Source organism: Desmodus rotundus, chromosome 11 (assembly GCF_022682495.2).
Source record: "Desmodus rotundus isolate HL8 chromosome 11, HLdesRot8A.1, whole genome shotgun sequence".
Classification (NCBI taxonomy): Eukaryota; Metazoa; Chordata; class Mammalia; order Chiroptera; family Phyllostomidae; genus Desmodus; species Desmodus rotundus.
This window is the reverse complement of record NC_071397.1, coordinates 79,844,425-79,861,404: the sequence shown is the minus strand read 5'-3', so window position 1 is coordinate 79,861,404 and position 16,980 is coordinate 79,844,425. Positions and strand designations below refer to the sequence as shown.

At 40.2% G+C, this 16,980-nt stretch overlaps 1 protein-coding gene across 14 annotated transcripts in view; it reads right to left on the bottom strand.

Annotated features, from left to right (window-relative positions):
- Nucleotides 1–2,946: 2,946 nt before the first annotated feature.
- The window catches only part of EYA4 (EYA transcriptional coactivator and phosphatase 4), a 251,129-nt gene continuing 237,095 nt past the window's right edge, over nucleotides 2,947–16,980 (bottom strand). For 7 of the 14 annotated variants that reach the window (XM_053914038.2, XM_053914037.2, XM_053914039.2 and 4 more), the window contains 4 exons: nucleotides 15,543–15,657; nucleotides 11,459–11,580; nucleotides 9,228–9,328; nucleotides 2,947–5,919 (listed from right to left, as the gene is read on the bottom strand). In XM_053914038.2, coding sequence (XP_053770013.1) covers nucleotides 5,839–5,919; nucleotides 9,228–9,328; nucleotides 11,459–11,580; nucleotides 15,543–15,657 — 419 coding nt within the window. In that variant the 3' untranslated portion in view covers nucleotides 2,947–5,838. Of the gene's footprint in view, nucleotides 5,920–9,227; nucleotides 9,329–9,366; nucleotides 9,468–11,458; nucleotides 11,581–15,542; nucleotides 15,658–16,980 lie in introns of those variants that run through there. The other 7 variants (XM_045188797.3, XM_053914040.2, XM_053914044.2 and 4 more) reach the window with 3 other exon arrangements.

Below are 16,980 nucleotides of genomic sequence, written 5' to 3'. Positions count from 1 at the left end.
GCCGTCGTAAGGTTGCAATAATGTTATATGCTTTTTAGATGACTAATGTTATCTGATAAAATTATTTAGAATCTTATTGACTCAGAATAATTTTGTTAGAACATGGCAAGGTGCTTAACAAACAATGTGGAAATTGCTACACATCCATCTTCCCACTGGACGACTCTTGAGGTCCACCACCACCTGCAAATGAATAGTGCCCGACTTTGGATGCTCCAGTCTCCGTCTCTTTCTCCAGTCACAAGCCCCACCAACAGCAATAAAGATAGCAACTAGAGTCTGCTTTTCCTTCTTTAGTATTTCTGATCTCTGTGAACTACGCTTCATGTGCTGAATTTTCCAAACCAGAGACCTAGAGGTCAGGGGACCTGAGAAGCAGCAACAGATGCTCAGTCCTAGCCATCAGCAACTTCGGCTCTCTGGATCTGTGCACTCCTCTCCACACTCATGGCCGCCGCTACCAGGAATCTATCACTAACGCGCCAGGAATCCCGTGGCAGCCTCTTTGAATCCTCAGTCTCCACAATGTGGCCAGAGGAACTGTTGTTGAATGCAAATCCGGACACATAAGTCCTTTGTTTACCTTTCAAACCTTTCATTTGACACCTACTGATCCCAGGATAAAGTTAAAACTCACTAACTGTATTGAAAATCCTCATGATCTGGCCCTTGTTTACTTTCCAGTCTCATTTGTTGCTAGTCCCTCTCTTTATTCTGTGTTCTGGAAACACTCACTTGCTGTTCCTTGAGCACACCATTCTACTTCTCTTGCTTATCTATATTCTTTCATATGTTTTCCACTTTGCTAAGATGCTTCCAATCCCCTTTCCCTGGCCTTCTCCACTTTGACCTTGGAGTTCCATCTTGAGAATCTTCCCCTTGAGGGCTGGTTAGGTGCCTCTGTGCACTACTCACCTGAGGTGTAGGGTCAGGAGTGTGATGAGTTCATGGTCAGCCCTACCCTGCTGTGGTTCTGTGGAGACTGATTTACTAGTTGGCCCCTTCATTTCCTCATCAATTCCATGTGTGTTCACTGAAAGTTCACCAGACAGCTAGACGGACATCATAGCAGCCGCCAAGCACAAAATCTAAGATTTCATGAGCACAAAGGATAACACCAGTGCCCTTTAGTTACAGAGAGAGTATTCCCACAACTCCCCATCAAATAGTCTTTCATGGGGAGGGAAAATAATCATCTGGCTTGTAGAGAGATACCTGTTATATCAGAGATTCCTTAGCACTTATGTTTGGACATTTTGCAAATTGTGTGCTGACACAGTTTTGGAAGTTTCTCTGGGTGTGGGAAATGCATTGAAAGTCAGAACTTAGCCCATTTCCCCCCTGGATGCTCTGAGGGAACATCTTTGTTGACCACAGTACATCTCCAGATTAGACCTTGGCCTGGTCAAGTTTGAGACTGATTTGAGTAGTGACCTGTGAATGAGACTATATATACTTTTATACCATTACACCCAATAAGTGATTTTTTTAAAGAATGCAAATGTACACAGATGGGTTAGCTTCTGCTTACTAAGGGAAATCATACACCTCTCTTCCTTCTTTTTATTTTTTTGCTTCTGAACTTAAAATCATAACAATTTTCAAACAGATATCATTTTTGTGATATTTTCTGGCTGTAAGTAATTTAAATCAATGAAACATACTGATGTTGCATACTATTTTTTAAAATAAAAAAGGAGAAGGGGGCAGAGGTGACAATTATTGATTCATTATAAACTTGTTTTTTTTTCCCCAGAAGATCATTCTCAGCTCATGAATAACTCTTTTCCCAAACTTCCTCAATTAAGAGGCTAATGTTTTAAAAGTTGTGAAGGAGGTTGGTCTGAAATTTACCTTTGGTTTACACATGCAACAGATTTGCAAATAATTAATACTATACACAAGATAATGAAGGAGCTGTTGAATCTATTTCAGAAAAACAATCCATCACTCTTGGAAGCTACTTGTAAACTATGTTCATATTCTAGAAAGGAAGGGAAGGAGGGAGGGAGGCAGGGGAGGGCGAGAGAAAGAGAGAGAGAGAGAGAAGCACCGATCTGTTGTTCCACTTACTTATGCATTCTTTGGTTGCTTCTTGCATGTGCCCTAAACAGGAGTGCTGAGGAGGAGGGGGATTCAACCAGCAACCCTGGTTTACCAGGGCGATGCTCTAACCAACCAAGCCACGTGGCCAGGGCAGAATTATGTCCATATTCATCTCAAGGGAACTTGCTTTAAATAGTCTGAAAGGCATTATTTTATCATTAATAAACTATGACTACACTATGCATTATACCCGAATATAGTACCTATATGTAAAAAACTGTGCAACTCACATCTTTTCAGTACACCAACCGACTTTTAGTCTTAGTTACATTTTACTGCGTTACATCCTAGCTTGCCTGAAGTGCAAATTATGCAATTCAGGCACAACAAAATGGAAAGTAAGAATACATCAAGAAACCTAAATACAAATTTCCCATTATTTAGAATCGAGCTAAATATATACAACCACAACTCTCCAACATGGGATGGTGAAGAAAATGAAAACATTTCCAAAGGTATTTATTGAGAAATAGTAAAGATGTACATATTTTTACAAGCTTTTAATATTAATTTACATTTCTTTAAATTATGTAGGCCCCCATAATCTATATTTTACTAATACATAACAGAAACCCTTGACTTTGACTGTGAGATCCCCATCATGCTACCATAGTACGGAGTCAAAATGCAACTTTGGCTCATGACGCTTAAGTTAGTTTCTTAAAGAAATACTAAATGCCATATTCACTGAGAATGTAGGCTTGTCATAAACAGATGAGCTTTAAAAAATCCATACCAGAGAATGCCGTTGACACTATTTTGCATCTTAGTTTACCAGAGACCAAGGGAAAAAAAATTTTTTAGAGAGTTGTTACCTACTTTTTGTGCACAAACTGCATGATTCTAAATGTTTTATTTTGCCTCTAAATTTGATTTACCAACTTTCTCAGGGGCATCGTGACTTAATCTTGTATGCTGTAACATTATACCCAGGCCACCTATCTTGATATTTCAGGTGCAACACAGGATGGTTACCTTTCCTAGTCATATACCACATTTGTACATAAAGTAGCCATAAACTCATTTAAGTTGCAGAATATTTTTCAAACTTGTTTACCATAAGGCACAATATTCTATAGGTAAATAGAATGTGGATATTGCCAAAGGGGCTCGTTGCTTATGGGTTAACTTTTTTTTCAGATCAGAAAGGAAGAGGATCTTCTGTTACTAAGGTGGGAAGGGAAGGGTCCTAGTCTGAGCATGCTCAAAGTCACGTGACAAGCTGTGATGCTGGCTCATTGGCCTGCTCCATTGTTGTGCCAGACAAGCTCTTCTCCTTTGACCTAGCCTTTGGGTTTTATGCTGGCAGCCTCTTCTGAACACATAATCAGAGGAGAAGCTGTGTGTGAGAAACAGCACAGGGTAAGGCAATCAGCAACCTTTTTCTTTGCCCTGTGAGGGGTTGTTCCTCTCTGCACCTGCAGGCTTAGCAGCATAAGAAGCCTTGCTTGCTTGATATGAAAGAGAATGAAAAATTTAGATGTAATGCCACAATTCTGTCATTTAAAGAAACTGGCCATACAGTAAAGATAATTTTGTTTTATTCACAGTAATAAATATTTAAGGTTTTAGTGCATAAAATATAATTATTGATAATCAATGCAGCTCTTTAATTTTAAAACTGTTATTTTCAAGCTAAAGGCTAACAGAAACATAGAATTATTATTATTATTATCGTTATTATTATTAGCATTCCAACCTTAACTTGTCTGCAACTGTACTTAGGGCAGAGGTAGCCAAAGGCTACAGAAATTGAAGTTTATGGTTTGCATGATGGAATCACCATCTGATGTAAAGTTGGATCTCACTCTCTTTCTGCCCAATGTAAACATGGCCTTCGCATTCAGTAAAGAAATACAGGTTTATAGCCTGAAAAATAAAATCACATTTCCACACTGAATGTTGTGATCGGTGTGCAAAGCACAGATCTTATGGGAGCCACTGAAGCCTCAGAGGGTGAACTATGACAACCAGCCCCTGGTTAGGGGCACTGGCTGGTGGCTGGACTCCAGTCCCATGTTATGACTTTCTAAACACAGGACTGCAGGTGCAGACATCATTAAAACACTCCTAGATCGTGAAGGCTTAAATTTCCCCAAGGGAAATCATGTCACACAAAATGACAGGAGAACCTGTATCGTGTTCCTAACATGGGCTACACACCAAGAAAAAAAAAAACACCATGCAAACACAACGATGCCAGGCTCCCCTTGCAGTGAATGCGGTCCGCTGTGCAGTGACCGCGCAGGCAGAAACTAAGGTTTGCGGGTCTGCAATGGAGAGAGACTGGACTGATGTGTAAAGGCAGAGAACCAGGTCCCACTCCACCGTTGCAATTTTAGTACTGCTGCCAAGATCCGGCTCACTTGCTGATTTATTTTATGATGATATTCTAGGTAAAATTTTCATTGATTCACTTTTTTCCTAAGAAGCCATCTGGGGCATTGTCCACCTTCCACTCCTAGTGACGTTTCATTTTTGCAATGGCATTGGAAACAAATGCACTTAGCTTTAGTGTCAGCCATATTTACCCAATGTGGATTTTAACCCATCTTCATGGCTTATTCTAAGAAAGTTTAGGGGATACTTGCTTATCATTTTTATAAGAATATTTTCTTCTCTTAGAAACTTACACTTATCAAAAAGTCAAACTTAAAACAGTGTAAGTGGTCATGAATATGGCTCTTAGTTTTCTCCAATAAAACTGTCGAAAGGGTACTTAGGACTTCAACATACATTTCACTTTCTAAGTAAAGGTCCCACAGTCTTTCTCAAACCTCCTGCTTATGGTTGGATGCACTAATAGTTGCCTCATATAATTATTGGAATTATTAAGAACTCAAATAAAACACAAGCTTTCTTTTATTATTATTGTTTTCTTATTGCAACAAATACTCAGTTTCTTGCTGATGTAGTATTAAGCTCTGACAGCTTGAATTTTAAATTTGGTCATGTTAAGAATGATCACAAAGGTTTTTGTTTTTCATTATCTACAGAGATTTTCAACCAAAGTTACATTGTAACACACAAATGCTGTCTTGTCTTTAAGGCACAACACATCATTATGAACATTCTGTTTGCCAAACTTAAAAAAAAAAAGAGAGAGACAATATCAGATTCCCATTTCCCCTCCCTCGTCCCTCCCCAACAAATGAAAGAAAAATTGCATCCACTTTCAAAGTCAGCTGCTAATAAAGTCACAGTAAATTATTTGCATCAATAATTTACACAAGTTACAGGTCTAGATAGGACTGCCCTTACGCAGCCCGAGTGCATTCCAATTCAGGTTTTCTGGGCGAGGCAGGCTAAAGTCAGATTCAAACCTCAGGGCCGAGAGGGTCTCCCATGTTGAGGAATGTTGTCGCACACCACCTGTCAGACGGAGCGTGTGTTGGTGCTTCGCCAGGGTCAGAGTTCTTTGCTAAGGCTGTTAATTCCAGTTAGGACTCATTCCGTATGTACCAGCAACCTCCACAGATTTTTTTTTTTTGTTAAATCATTAAAGTGTTGTAAATATAAGACCATAGAGCTTCCTTTCTGTAGCACTAAAGTTTAATTCCATTCAGCAATCTGAATTCTTCATTCTGGAATTTTCATTCCAAATATGATTTCATCCTTTAAGACAATTTATATGTGTAAAGCCAGAGGCATTGAATCACACATAAAAATTCAGTGTACTTGAAATATTAAAAAAAAAAAAAAAAACAACGGATCTCCAGCTAGAGAACACAGTTACAAATATTCTAATTCCAGTGCTTGATGGAGAGCCAAGAGGTCTGAGTGACTTGATATCCTCCAAAAGGGCATGTTGTGCTGTGTGGTTAAGGGGGAGGGGTGGGGGAGAAAAGGGGAAGGAATGGAGAGAGATCATAACTATTGTCTCAGTGAAGCAGCCATACACACCAGGATGTGTAGTCACCCAAGTTCAAGGGAGGGATGATCATATTTGAAGGCTTGGTAGCATCAATATGGCATTGTCACAATAATAGAGAAATAGATCTGAACTGGATTGCAATGATAGGAAAAGCAAATGTGGGGATTTCTTAGGTAGCTTAACACTTATTCTGCAAGGACGTCACCCACAGCAGCATCTGGGAAAGCAGTATGGCCTCAAAATCTTAGGCAGCTGATGGGAGGCGAGTTTTAATCACTGTATCACACCTCAAATTCCATCTCTCAGTTAAAAATACCATTTAAACATGATCAACTTCCTAAGCCCGAGGTCTTTTGTCCTTCTGAGAGGAACAGAGTGAATCCCTTTCTATGTAAAAGAATAACCTGCGGCTGGACTGTATGAGTATAAGGTGGAAAATGATGTGGGGATGGCCACCTTTCTTACTCCTCTGGGGCAACTAGTGGTCAGTGGAGCTGACTGATGTCTTCACTGACGGGACTGGGAAAGCACTCTAGCGACCACTCTCGCTGGGGAGACACGTGCAAGGACACAACAGTGGGTTCCTGTGGGGCAAAGACCCTTAGACATCCCAATGGCTTGAGGCCCACAAAGATATACGAGTATGCAGTACACATATGGTGTTAAAATTTCACATAAGGATGTGATCGGAAAAAATATATAAAACAGCTCCACTGTGGGTGACGTAATAAAAAAAAGGAGCACTGCACAGGAGCAATAAACAAAATCAAAGCATTATTTGTAAGTTTTGACTGATGACATCTTATAGAATGTATATATGTACATATATAAAATACATAAGTATATAAGGCAAATACATTTGTATACAAATGGAGAATACATTCTTTCATAAAAATCAAGCATTAAAGTACTAATCACAATTGTTATATAATTCTTTGCTGTCCAGTATCACAGCCACTAGTCCCATGTAGGTACTGAATGTGGCTTGTCCAGTTCAAAACACAGACTGAATTTCAAACACTCAGGATGAAAAAAAAAAGAATGTAAATATCTTATTAATAATTTGTATAATTGTTAGGTGTTGAGATAATAACCTTTTGGATGTATTGGGTTAAAGTATATTACTAAAATTAATTCTGTCCAATTTTACTTTTTAAAAAAATGTGGCTTCTAGAAAATTTAAAATTGTAAACATGGTTTGTACTATATATTTCCATAGGGGAGTGTACTTATCCATTACTTTTCCTAAACTTTGAAATTTCTTCTTCAATTCACAAAAACCCCTATATTTTTAGATCAAATTAAACACAGAAATCCACTCAGAAGTACTTTTTTTTCATTCAGCTCAGATCTATTTGTAGTAACAAAATAGTACTTAATATTTCTGCACATGCGATTACAGCTACATTCAAAGAAAGGCATGCATTACGGGTACTAGAGAAACCAGCCACCTGTGTTTCAAAACAGAATGATAAGCCTTCACCATCACCAAAACTGTACCTACATAAACAACCATTTGGAAATAGCATTCTATCCGAGGTTCTTATGTTCTGGGAGTCATGCCTTTTCTCCTGAAGTCTTAGGTGTAAAGCAAAAGTTATAACAACTGGCACGCCAAATTAGTTTTTCATGCCATGGATAACTGGGGTATACATTTTAATTTTCTAAGGCATATACTGTTTCAGGTTTGGAAAGGTGAATTTTATTAGCCTTGACCCAAATATATGTGAATTTCCCATAGGCTAAATAAGAGACACCTGCAACAAAATGTTCGCTGCAGGGGCCGCATTCACTGTCATTTGCCGCGTGTTCTCATGGTGTCCATACGCAAAGAGAAACAACATGGACTCAGGACACGACAAACTCCAGAAGGAGTCTGTCCTGAGTGCCACTGGAAGGAATTCAAATAGTAGTCAGCAAAGAAAGTTGTGTTTCTTGAGGCTGCATCCACAGGGCCAGTGTGCTGTCCGGGGTCACTGACACTGATTAAGACCGAGGTGCTTTGTGGGAAGCTGAGCCGGCCAGGCTCTCTCAAGGTCAATGGCTTCCAACACGTCACCAGACCTTCTCAAGTGGGCGCTCTTTCCCTTTCTCCATTTTGCTTGATTTGAATTGACTATGCATGCAAATCACTTCCTTTCCCTTTTCATGAAAGCTCTAAACTTATACAGGAAACTGGTTATGTCATTATTTTTTGAAAACAAAAATCAGGTAAACACTTCAGCACATGTAAGTGTTTAGTGAAAGGTTTATTAGATGATGATTTGAAATCTCAGGATATGAAGGACAACATTCTTTCTATGTGAAACAATGTAAGTGGATATGTCATTGTTTCAAAATATTAATTCATCATTTTGCTTTGTTTTGTAAATGATATCACTTTTATCCTGGCTAAATAATAGTTTTGCTATCCTTCAAAGAAGGAAGCAGTAAATCTTTGCTGTGTTGACTGATAGTCCGATGTCTGGGCCAATCCTGATATCATTCCTCTTTTGATCTTGGACCAACTATTTAATAGTTTTTTAACTGCCTTGATTTCTTCTTCAGAAATATGGGCCAGATGAAAAGGCTTATTTAAATACCTAGGGCCTATGAGATCTGCTGAATGTGGTCAAAGCCAGCTGCTTGGCTTCATTCATGTACCAATGGCTTGCCAAAATAGAGAACGCTCTTGGAGAAGATGTGAGGCATGGAGCCCCTGAGTCTCTATAACAGGTTGGTACGAAAGGATCTGAATAGTACATCCCATTCCAACAACATTTATTAAATTTTCTCGCATCGGTTTCTGCTTCAGCTATTAAGTCTACCCTAGCATTTGTCATCGGGGAGCGCCCGCACGACTCACAAGGACCGTGTGGCATAGAGGACAGATGAGGAAAAGGGTAAGAACTGAACCCCAGGATTTTCTAGAAAGCTCGTTAAACTTCTTTGTATTGTGAAATTCTGTGTGCTTAAAGATGGTTATATTTTCCCCTGCTTTCTTACAGCCCATTATATCAGTGTGCATTATACATACACAAGCAAATAAATATAAATTTCCCTGCATCTCCTATTGAATTTCAGGCAAAAGAAATGCTAGACTCCAAATGGTTTATTTGAATGTAAGTATTGACCTTCTCATGCTCTTACTGCTTTGCATCTATAAATTTAAATCATCTATCAAGCTGCCATTGGACCAAACTATAGGAATGCAAACACAAAAGCTTGCATCAGAAGTATCACACCAACATTGTTTGAGACAGGTTACCTTTTTTGCTGCCTGTTCTTCTTCTACACCATCCCCAATTACAACATATACTACTTTTCTGCCAAACCTTTGCATTATTCGTTCAAAGCAACTTTCTTTTCCTGGAAGATAAATGAGATAAAGTTCAGAGTGACGTTACCTGGTTAGCGGCATGCTCCTCGTCTCGGCCATCTCCAATCACAACATAAGTTATGTTAGTGCCGAATCTGGACACTATACGCTCAAAACAGCTTTCCTTGCCTGAAAAACAACGCACTGCTTATTCTTCCAGCCATTGCGTTCATTAACCTGAAGATTCACATACAGTGGTAAATTAATTTCTCTTGAACATCAGTCACTTAAACCAGCTTGCAATCTCTGGGTTAATGAAATCAACAAATATGTTTGAATAATGCAAGTCTTTACTCGGAACAGACTGTTCAACAAATGCATTCCATGCTTCAAAAATCTGTAGGGCTAAGCACTTGACCCAGGGAAAATGTTAGTATTTCCCGCTCTACCAAAAGGATATTGGAACAACCTTACAAGCGACTGTAAGTTTCAACACTTACCTTTTCATTCTATATATCAATTTTATCCAGTTTATTTTAAATAGTATAGACAAGTCAGCTGAAAATACTGGGCACTACCAAAGGTTCCCCCACAAGGAAAGAGGGAACACTAAGATGTGAATTTGCCTTGATACATAAACTTTTTCTTCACGTGGCTAGGAGCTGGTCTGCTCAGATTGAGTGAACTAGAGTGCTGTTTGAGCCGCAGCCTCCGTGACATTAGTACCCTCTGACTGCACTATGGGAATAATACCACGGAATTTCTACGAGCTCTTCCTTTTTGTAACCTCGGCATTATTCTCTGAATTTCATTCCCAGAATGTTCACGTGGTCATGGCTACACTTTGCATGTGTCTTAATCTGAGAGTTCTGAAAAAGAATGGCTTCAAGGAAAACATAAAAATGATTTTTCAGATTAAACACTAGGAATAATTTGCCAATAAGAAAAATATTGTCTTACAGGAGCTACTATAAAGGACACATGGACAAAATCAAGGAGGAGGGTGGAGGTGGAGGAAGGAGGTGGGTTTGGCTGGGGTGGGGTGGAGGGATGGGGAGAAAAGGCATACAACTGTAATTGTAAGCAATAAAAATTAAAAAAAAGAAAAATATTGTCTTTCCTAGAAGAAATGTGTACCCTAGTAAAAGATTATTTGATTTGTCGTAAAGCAAAGTTCTGTGTATTAACCCCGCTAGCATAAATACATACACTTATGTAAAAATGAAAGGGGTTGACCTCGGGGTTCTGAACTTAGTGCTTATAACAAGTAGGACTGGCTTGGCCGAAGCTTCGCTCTCACTAACTATGGTCCCGAAACAGCTGCAGCCAGGGCCTCCTTTTGCCTGAGTCAGTGTCAAAACTAGGCAAGGCCCGGGACAGGTTATTTCTGGGAGGGGATTTTAGGATTTTGAACTTCTGTTGTCAAGGTGCCAGAGCCTAAATTTGTTGACCTTCAGGCCAAGTTACACAACCCATCTATTTCCTGAGGCATTTCCTTGACAGACAGGGAACACTTGAGCTGTTTTCTTTTAACTTTTTCAGGATGGCAGACATGGAAGGAGTTTTGTTTGTGCAAGTTTACTGGAAGTCGTAGTGTGTGGAAGTCTTAGTGTGAAAAGTCAGGATGGCTCCACAGATAGATACTCCCCAGATAAGCCAGGCTGTCACCCTTTAATTGCTACTGAGCATTTTTGGAAATGGGGATTTCTAGTCATTCCTCTGTGATGATTTTTCCAATTATGCTTCCTAATTCATGAAATTAACTTTTTTTTCAGAAATTAAGGACACTACAATCCATCTAATGCTCCCCTGCCAAAACAGCATTTTTATGTTAGATTCAGATTACACATGCAAGGATAAAATATTATGTATCTTATTATATAAAATATTAAATACCATGGCTAGAAATTCCAAGTATTATTCGGACAGCCTGTGATGTGATGACAGATACATAATGAGGAAGAACTATCCAGATGCTGAGTTCAGGCAACAGTTTTCATAAAACTCGCACATGTCTAGTGAGCTGCAGGGGACTTTGTTATTGAGTGCTATCCGAATTTGCTTGATACTCTGACAGCAAAATTGATGAAACAGGGAATCACTCAGAGACACACATCGAGAAAATCCCCCCAACACAGAAGGGAACGCATTTCACACAGATTTAGAAGCAATTGTCTTACCTATTTTAGTTGCACTGTAAATATTCTCAATGGGGAAAGCACCTCCTAAACTATAGAGCAGAACCTTCGCGAGTGCTGGGATCAGCTGGGTTGTCGTTACCAAGACATTTACGCAGTTACTCCTAAGACAGGGAGGAAACACGCACATTTGTGTTCTAGTACTAAACAGATCCTGTTAGTACAGACTTTAAACTATCACTGTGGTCTCCCAGTTCCATAACTAATAGTGCCCGATAAGCTAACCTGCTATCTTGCGTGGAGTGCCTGCCAGCAGGCAGGCACCGTGACAGGTGCTAGGAATGCTCCTCAAGGGAGGAGGGCATAGAAGGAAATGGGCAGAGAGAAGTTGCGGGTGTATGATGATTTTCTCTCCCTCTGGGTCACAAGGTGGATATGGAGAGAGACAAGTAAATAGACACCTGCAATATTGAATGCATTCTGTGATATTATAAATGTTTCCTCAGGTCCCTGTGGAACCTCAGAGAAGAATACCGACCTGAGCCTTCAGCAACCACGAGAAGGTTGTCAGAGGGAGGGTGGCCTAACTTTGATTTTTAAAAGCATCCAGAGCATGCATGCATGCATAAATAAATAAATACAGAGCAGGTATTTTTTAGGGTGTTAGGGCTCAGTGTCCCCGTTTTCAGACCCTGGGAAAGTAGAGGACATAGGTACAAAGAAAGTGAGGGGGTGAGTAACAGGAGTTCCTGGATTTTGTACAAGTAATAATGCAGAGTCCCATCAAGGGGCTGGCCGATGATGAAGGACCCTGAAGAAGAAAAAAATGGAGGGGTCCTTATTTAACACAGAAGGGACTGGATCCCTGAATCTTCTCTTCAGCAACAACAAAGGCAAATTGTGTTGAATGGCTGAAGTGTTAATCCTTTAAAAACACCCTACCCTTTGAGAGTGAGCTCCCTGTTCTGAAATTTACAGCTACTTCTTTCACGAAAGCACTGGGGTGGAGGAAGAGGAACTCCCAGAGAGCAGGAAACGCCGTGGATCAGAGATCCGGGGAGAAGGTGCCGCGGGGAAATGGGGCCATCCTGCTCTGAGGGACTCCAAACCACACCCGGGAAACTGGGAATCAGCAGGCCTACTGCTATGGACCTTTCTCTATTAGATGTTCTGTATCCTGAGCCTTTCACGCATGTTTGTGAGGGCTGTCAAACGTTCTCCAGAATTCTCAGATTCATTTTCAGGAACCGGGCCGCAGCGGCCACTTAGAAGAGCAAGTGCTCATTCATCGTGGGTATCTATAGCCTCAGTACATTTACTATTATGCTTCGATTCTTTAACATATCATTTGTAAGGAAAAACTACAGTTTACTCAAAACCAATCACACCACCTCGGTCATTACAACCTTTTATGAGATTTTCATTTCTAAATGATCTCCATAGACATTTGATTGTATGTGCAATAGGAGCTCTGACCCCTGGAAGCAAATGACGACGCCATCCACTTACAGGAGATGGAGACACAGAGTTCTAGAGGCGGAGGTTCAATAAAAATCGTCGATATAATCCTGACTTTTACCGAGGAGGAAATAAAGGCCCAATTTGCCTATTATCAGACAGAAACTCCTCAAACAATGGCAAATTATGAAGAATGATACAGAAACACATTACTGTATTGTGACACTTAAAGTTTTACACAATATTTTGTCAATAGAAGATGCTACTCCATGTTCATATATAAAGGGAGATTACAGAATGAAAATTTGGTGGAATAAAATAAAGCAGAGACTTCTTAGTTCAGAGGTATGGCTTTGAAATCTCGCTTTGGCACTTACCCTGTGACAGTCAGACTTACATCATTTCTTTTTTAAATGACAAACACTGCATACATTTACATGCAATTTCAATACATTGTAATGTTTAAATTACAAACATTGCCTATATTTATAAACTGCATCATATATTTGTAAAACACAAATATAAAGAAGGAAATGAAAAGCATCAATTCCCTCACCACCCAGAGATGGTTAACTGTTTTTCCTTCTGCACATTCACTTTCGGAGTTTCTGTTTACGCACAGATTTTTTCCCATTAGGGTCATACTATGCGTGTAAGTTTGCATCCTACCTTTTTTCACTTCTGTCTAGCATGAGACTATTCATTTGTCAGACTGTCTGTTATTTCCCCTTCTCCCAACAAAACGTAACGCGTGCAAACTCCTTTTTCATGTGGCTACACCATCATTTTTTTAAGTTAAGGTTGGTCACTTAGATGGTTTTGATTTCTCGATATTGTAAATAATGCTACCTCATGTATAATTTTCCCAATACACTTGATTATGTTCTTTGACCCTATTCATAGGAGACTTAGAGTCACAGGGTGCAAACTTTGCTAAAGGCTCTGATCCCTAATTCGGCCATGTTTTCTATAAGCATCTGTTTTTCTGATTCCAGACGTGTTGTGAAAGTTACCAATAGGGTAATGAATGTGAATAACTTAGCAAATTTCACAGCACTTCAATCTTCAGTGTGTAGGGACTTACATTTCCCTTCATTTCCTTGTTATGCCTTATTTCTTAAAAATCACACGCTCACGTAGTTCTTCTAAGGCCGCGTGTTTAATAGGAGTCTCCATGCAATTGCATTATATACAACATGTATACAAGCTAAATAATAATGTAGTATATTTTTTGTTTTAACTATCTAGGAGACTCCTTTTAGACATAATTAAAGTTGTTGCACTCCTGCCCAGAGAAATGCACATTCACGACACTTTGCACACGATTTCAGGGGCTTGGACATCCTCGCGTCCCAGCTCCGTGTCACCTGTTACAGAGACGTGAGACAGCGAGTCTCACCGTCAAAGCATCTGTGACGGTCAGGTCCTCTCACGGAGCAGGAACCGCCTTTCCCACTCAGCCCTCCTAACTGTCTCCTTCACGGACACAGAGGAATGTCACTCATGGTCAGCCTGGAACCTCGAACAGCTGAATAGGTAGGACTGTTCCACACACGACTCTTCTTCAGACTGAACTCTGCGGTTTCTCCCTCCATCTGCTCCTCTCATGTGGCTTCCACAGCCTGAACCCTCTGGCCATTGAGACACACGGTGCTTCAAATGTGTCACAGCCGCTGGAATGCGGTGCTCAGAGCAAAGTACCCTGTCCTGGCTTCCCCAGCCTGACGCAGGAAGCCACTCCCGCCCCGCCCCTGCACACTTAGACTCTGCGGTATCAGTGCGGTTGCTGGTCGTGGCTCGTGGACAGAAGTCGTGTGCAGGATTTGACACACACCCGTTACTTCTGTGTTCTGAATACCGGCCTCTCCTTTTACCCTGCCAAGGTTTTTCCATGTCCTGACTCAATCAGATTAAATAGCCTCTTTTTTGTGAATTTTGGATTACCCACAACTTTTTAAGCATGTTTTTATGTACTCATCTAACTTGGACATAAAACTAAGGAACAGAATAGCACAAAGATTCATCCCCACCCTACTGGCTATGTCTTCCCAGATTTACATATTTTATTCGTTAGCATTTGTAGCACATGGTGCTCAAATAGTTACACGTCTATTCAATTACAGGATTGAGACTAACAGGTCAGTACTTCACTGTTTAGTTCAGAAGACACAAAGGTTAACTGTAATTGAATAACAATAAAAATTTAAATTAGAAAAAAAGGAAGACACAAAGGTTACAACGTTTCAAGATTTTTCTCTTCCTTTTTTGATGCGTTTAAGTTGTGTGAGTTATCTATAACGACACAAAGACTTTAAATGTCCACTCTCGGCATAAACAGTATTGTTTTATTTGTGCCGTCCTGTCCTGTACTTCATCACCAACAGTGACGTTCTTTTGTATTAGGGGTCACATGTTCTCCCTATGGGGATTATTTGTGGATATGAGGAGAGAAGGGTAGAGAGATGGGATGTCCTGGTTACCCTGAGAAGCGACAGCCCGCATCCTTCACCCCAAAACGCGCACACCCCGAACTCATGGGACTCAATGAGCTGTTAGGTCCCTGTAGATGCTCGAATAGTCTAGGAATTAAAACATTTTTGTATACGCTGAGCTGTTAGGACTGCATCTTCAATACAATAAACAGAGAGCCGGCAACAGCACCACTTACCTAGTACTAATGATTGATAAAGACTTGAGTGCGTTTGTCAGCCAGGAGTCTGTCAGGCCTTCGATCTCTGCCCTCAGCTGCAGCCACGCATCTCTCTTGGCCGGGCCAAGGAGTCCTGCAACACCGAAAGCAAGGCAGGGTCAAGAGGGGGACGTTTCTGAGGACACCCCGGTTCGTTTCCCTCCTGTCTAGTACAGATCATTTTTATTCCGGCCTGTGTCAGGAATGGAGAGAGATGCTGACTTAAATCAACACTGTTCCTTCATTTTGGGATCGATCATCCGTTTATTCATTCCTCACGTAGGTAACGAACAACTTCTAGACGTCAGGCACTGGGCTGTACCAGTGAGAAAGGTGGTCGGTGTCTGCCCTCACTGGATCCAGAACGCAGCCCAGGGGACGTGGCTCAGGAGCGGCTCTGACTGCTCTGTGCCCGGGCCCCTCTCCAGGCTGTGCTGCGGCAGGTCTGGGGGGAGCAGTCAGGGGCTGCCAGCCTCACATAACTAGCAATACCTCAAATAGTGTGGCTGTCTGAAAAGGTTTAGCTTCTTACCAATCACAGTCGTTACCACTTCGAAACCGTAATAATGGCATTATCATATGTAGCTCATGCAATGTTTCTAACATTGGTATTAAAGCCCGAGTAAATACTTTGTTTCATAAGAAGTTAAGAAGTTATAAGAAGTTGATTGTGTTGAAAATCCTGAAGTACAGGACACAGTTTTAGACAATGGTTAGAAACTATATTGAAGTTATGATAGGAAAAGAAATAGGCATCCTAATTTTTAAATTTAAGCCCTTCCTTTTATGGCAAAACAAGATATGCAAATCCACTACAAAAGTAAGTTTCTTATTTTAATTGCATTTCAGAATACTGGAAACACATATATATAGGTGGGTAATTTTTAAAATAAAAATTTATAGTTTCTACTAAGTCTCACTTGTCTTTATCACAATACAGAGATGCTAACCTGTCACAGCAAATGGACTCTCACGTTACTGATTAAACATTTTAAGATGTAAGATTATTTACTAGGAATCTTGTTACCTTTGAAATAATTTAAGTAAAACTCTTCAAAAAGGAAATAATAACATCCCTTTACATTAAACATTCAGATTTTCCAAAAGGATATTTATTTTAAAGTTAAACACATTGCTCACAATTGATTTTAAATAGGATAATACCTATTTACTCCATTTTTACAAAAGTGTTTTGTATAGAGCATTAGAATGAATGAGGAAACATGAGGTGTCTCCCTAGAACCCTGGGTAACCTGCAGGGGCCTACTTCTCATATGGAAATGAAGGTTTTTCACACGTAAGCTCCCTTTCGGTTCTAACATTATTATTGTCTATGGGTCTACATTTGTTTTTTCTCTTGCCGTTATTGAGTATCTGTTGCGCACCTGTTAGGCACCTCAAGGCTAGCGAGGCGCTG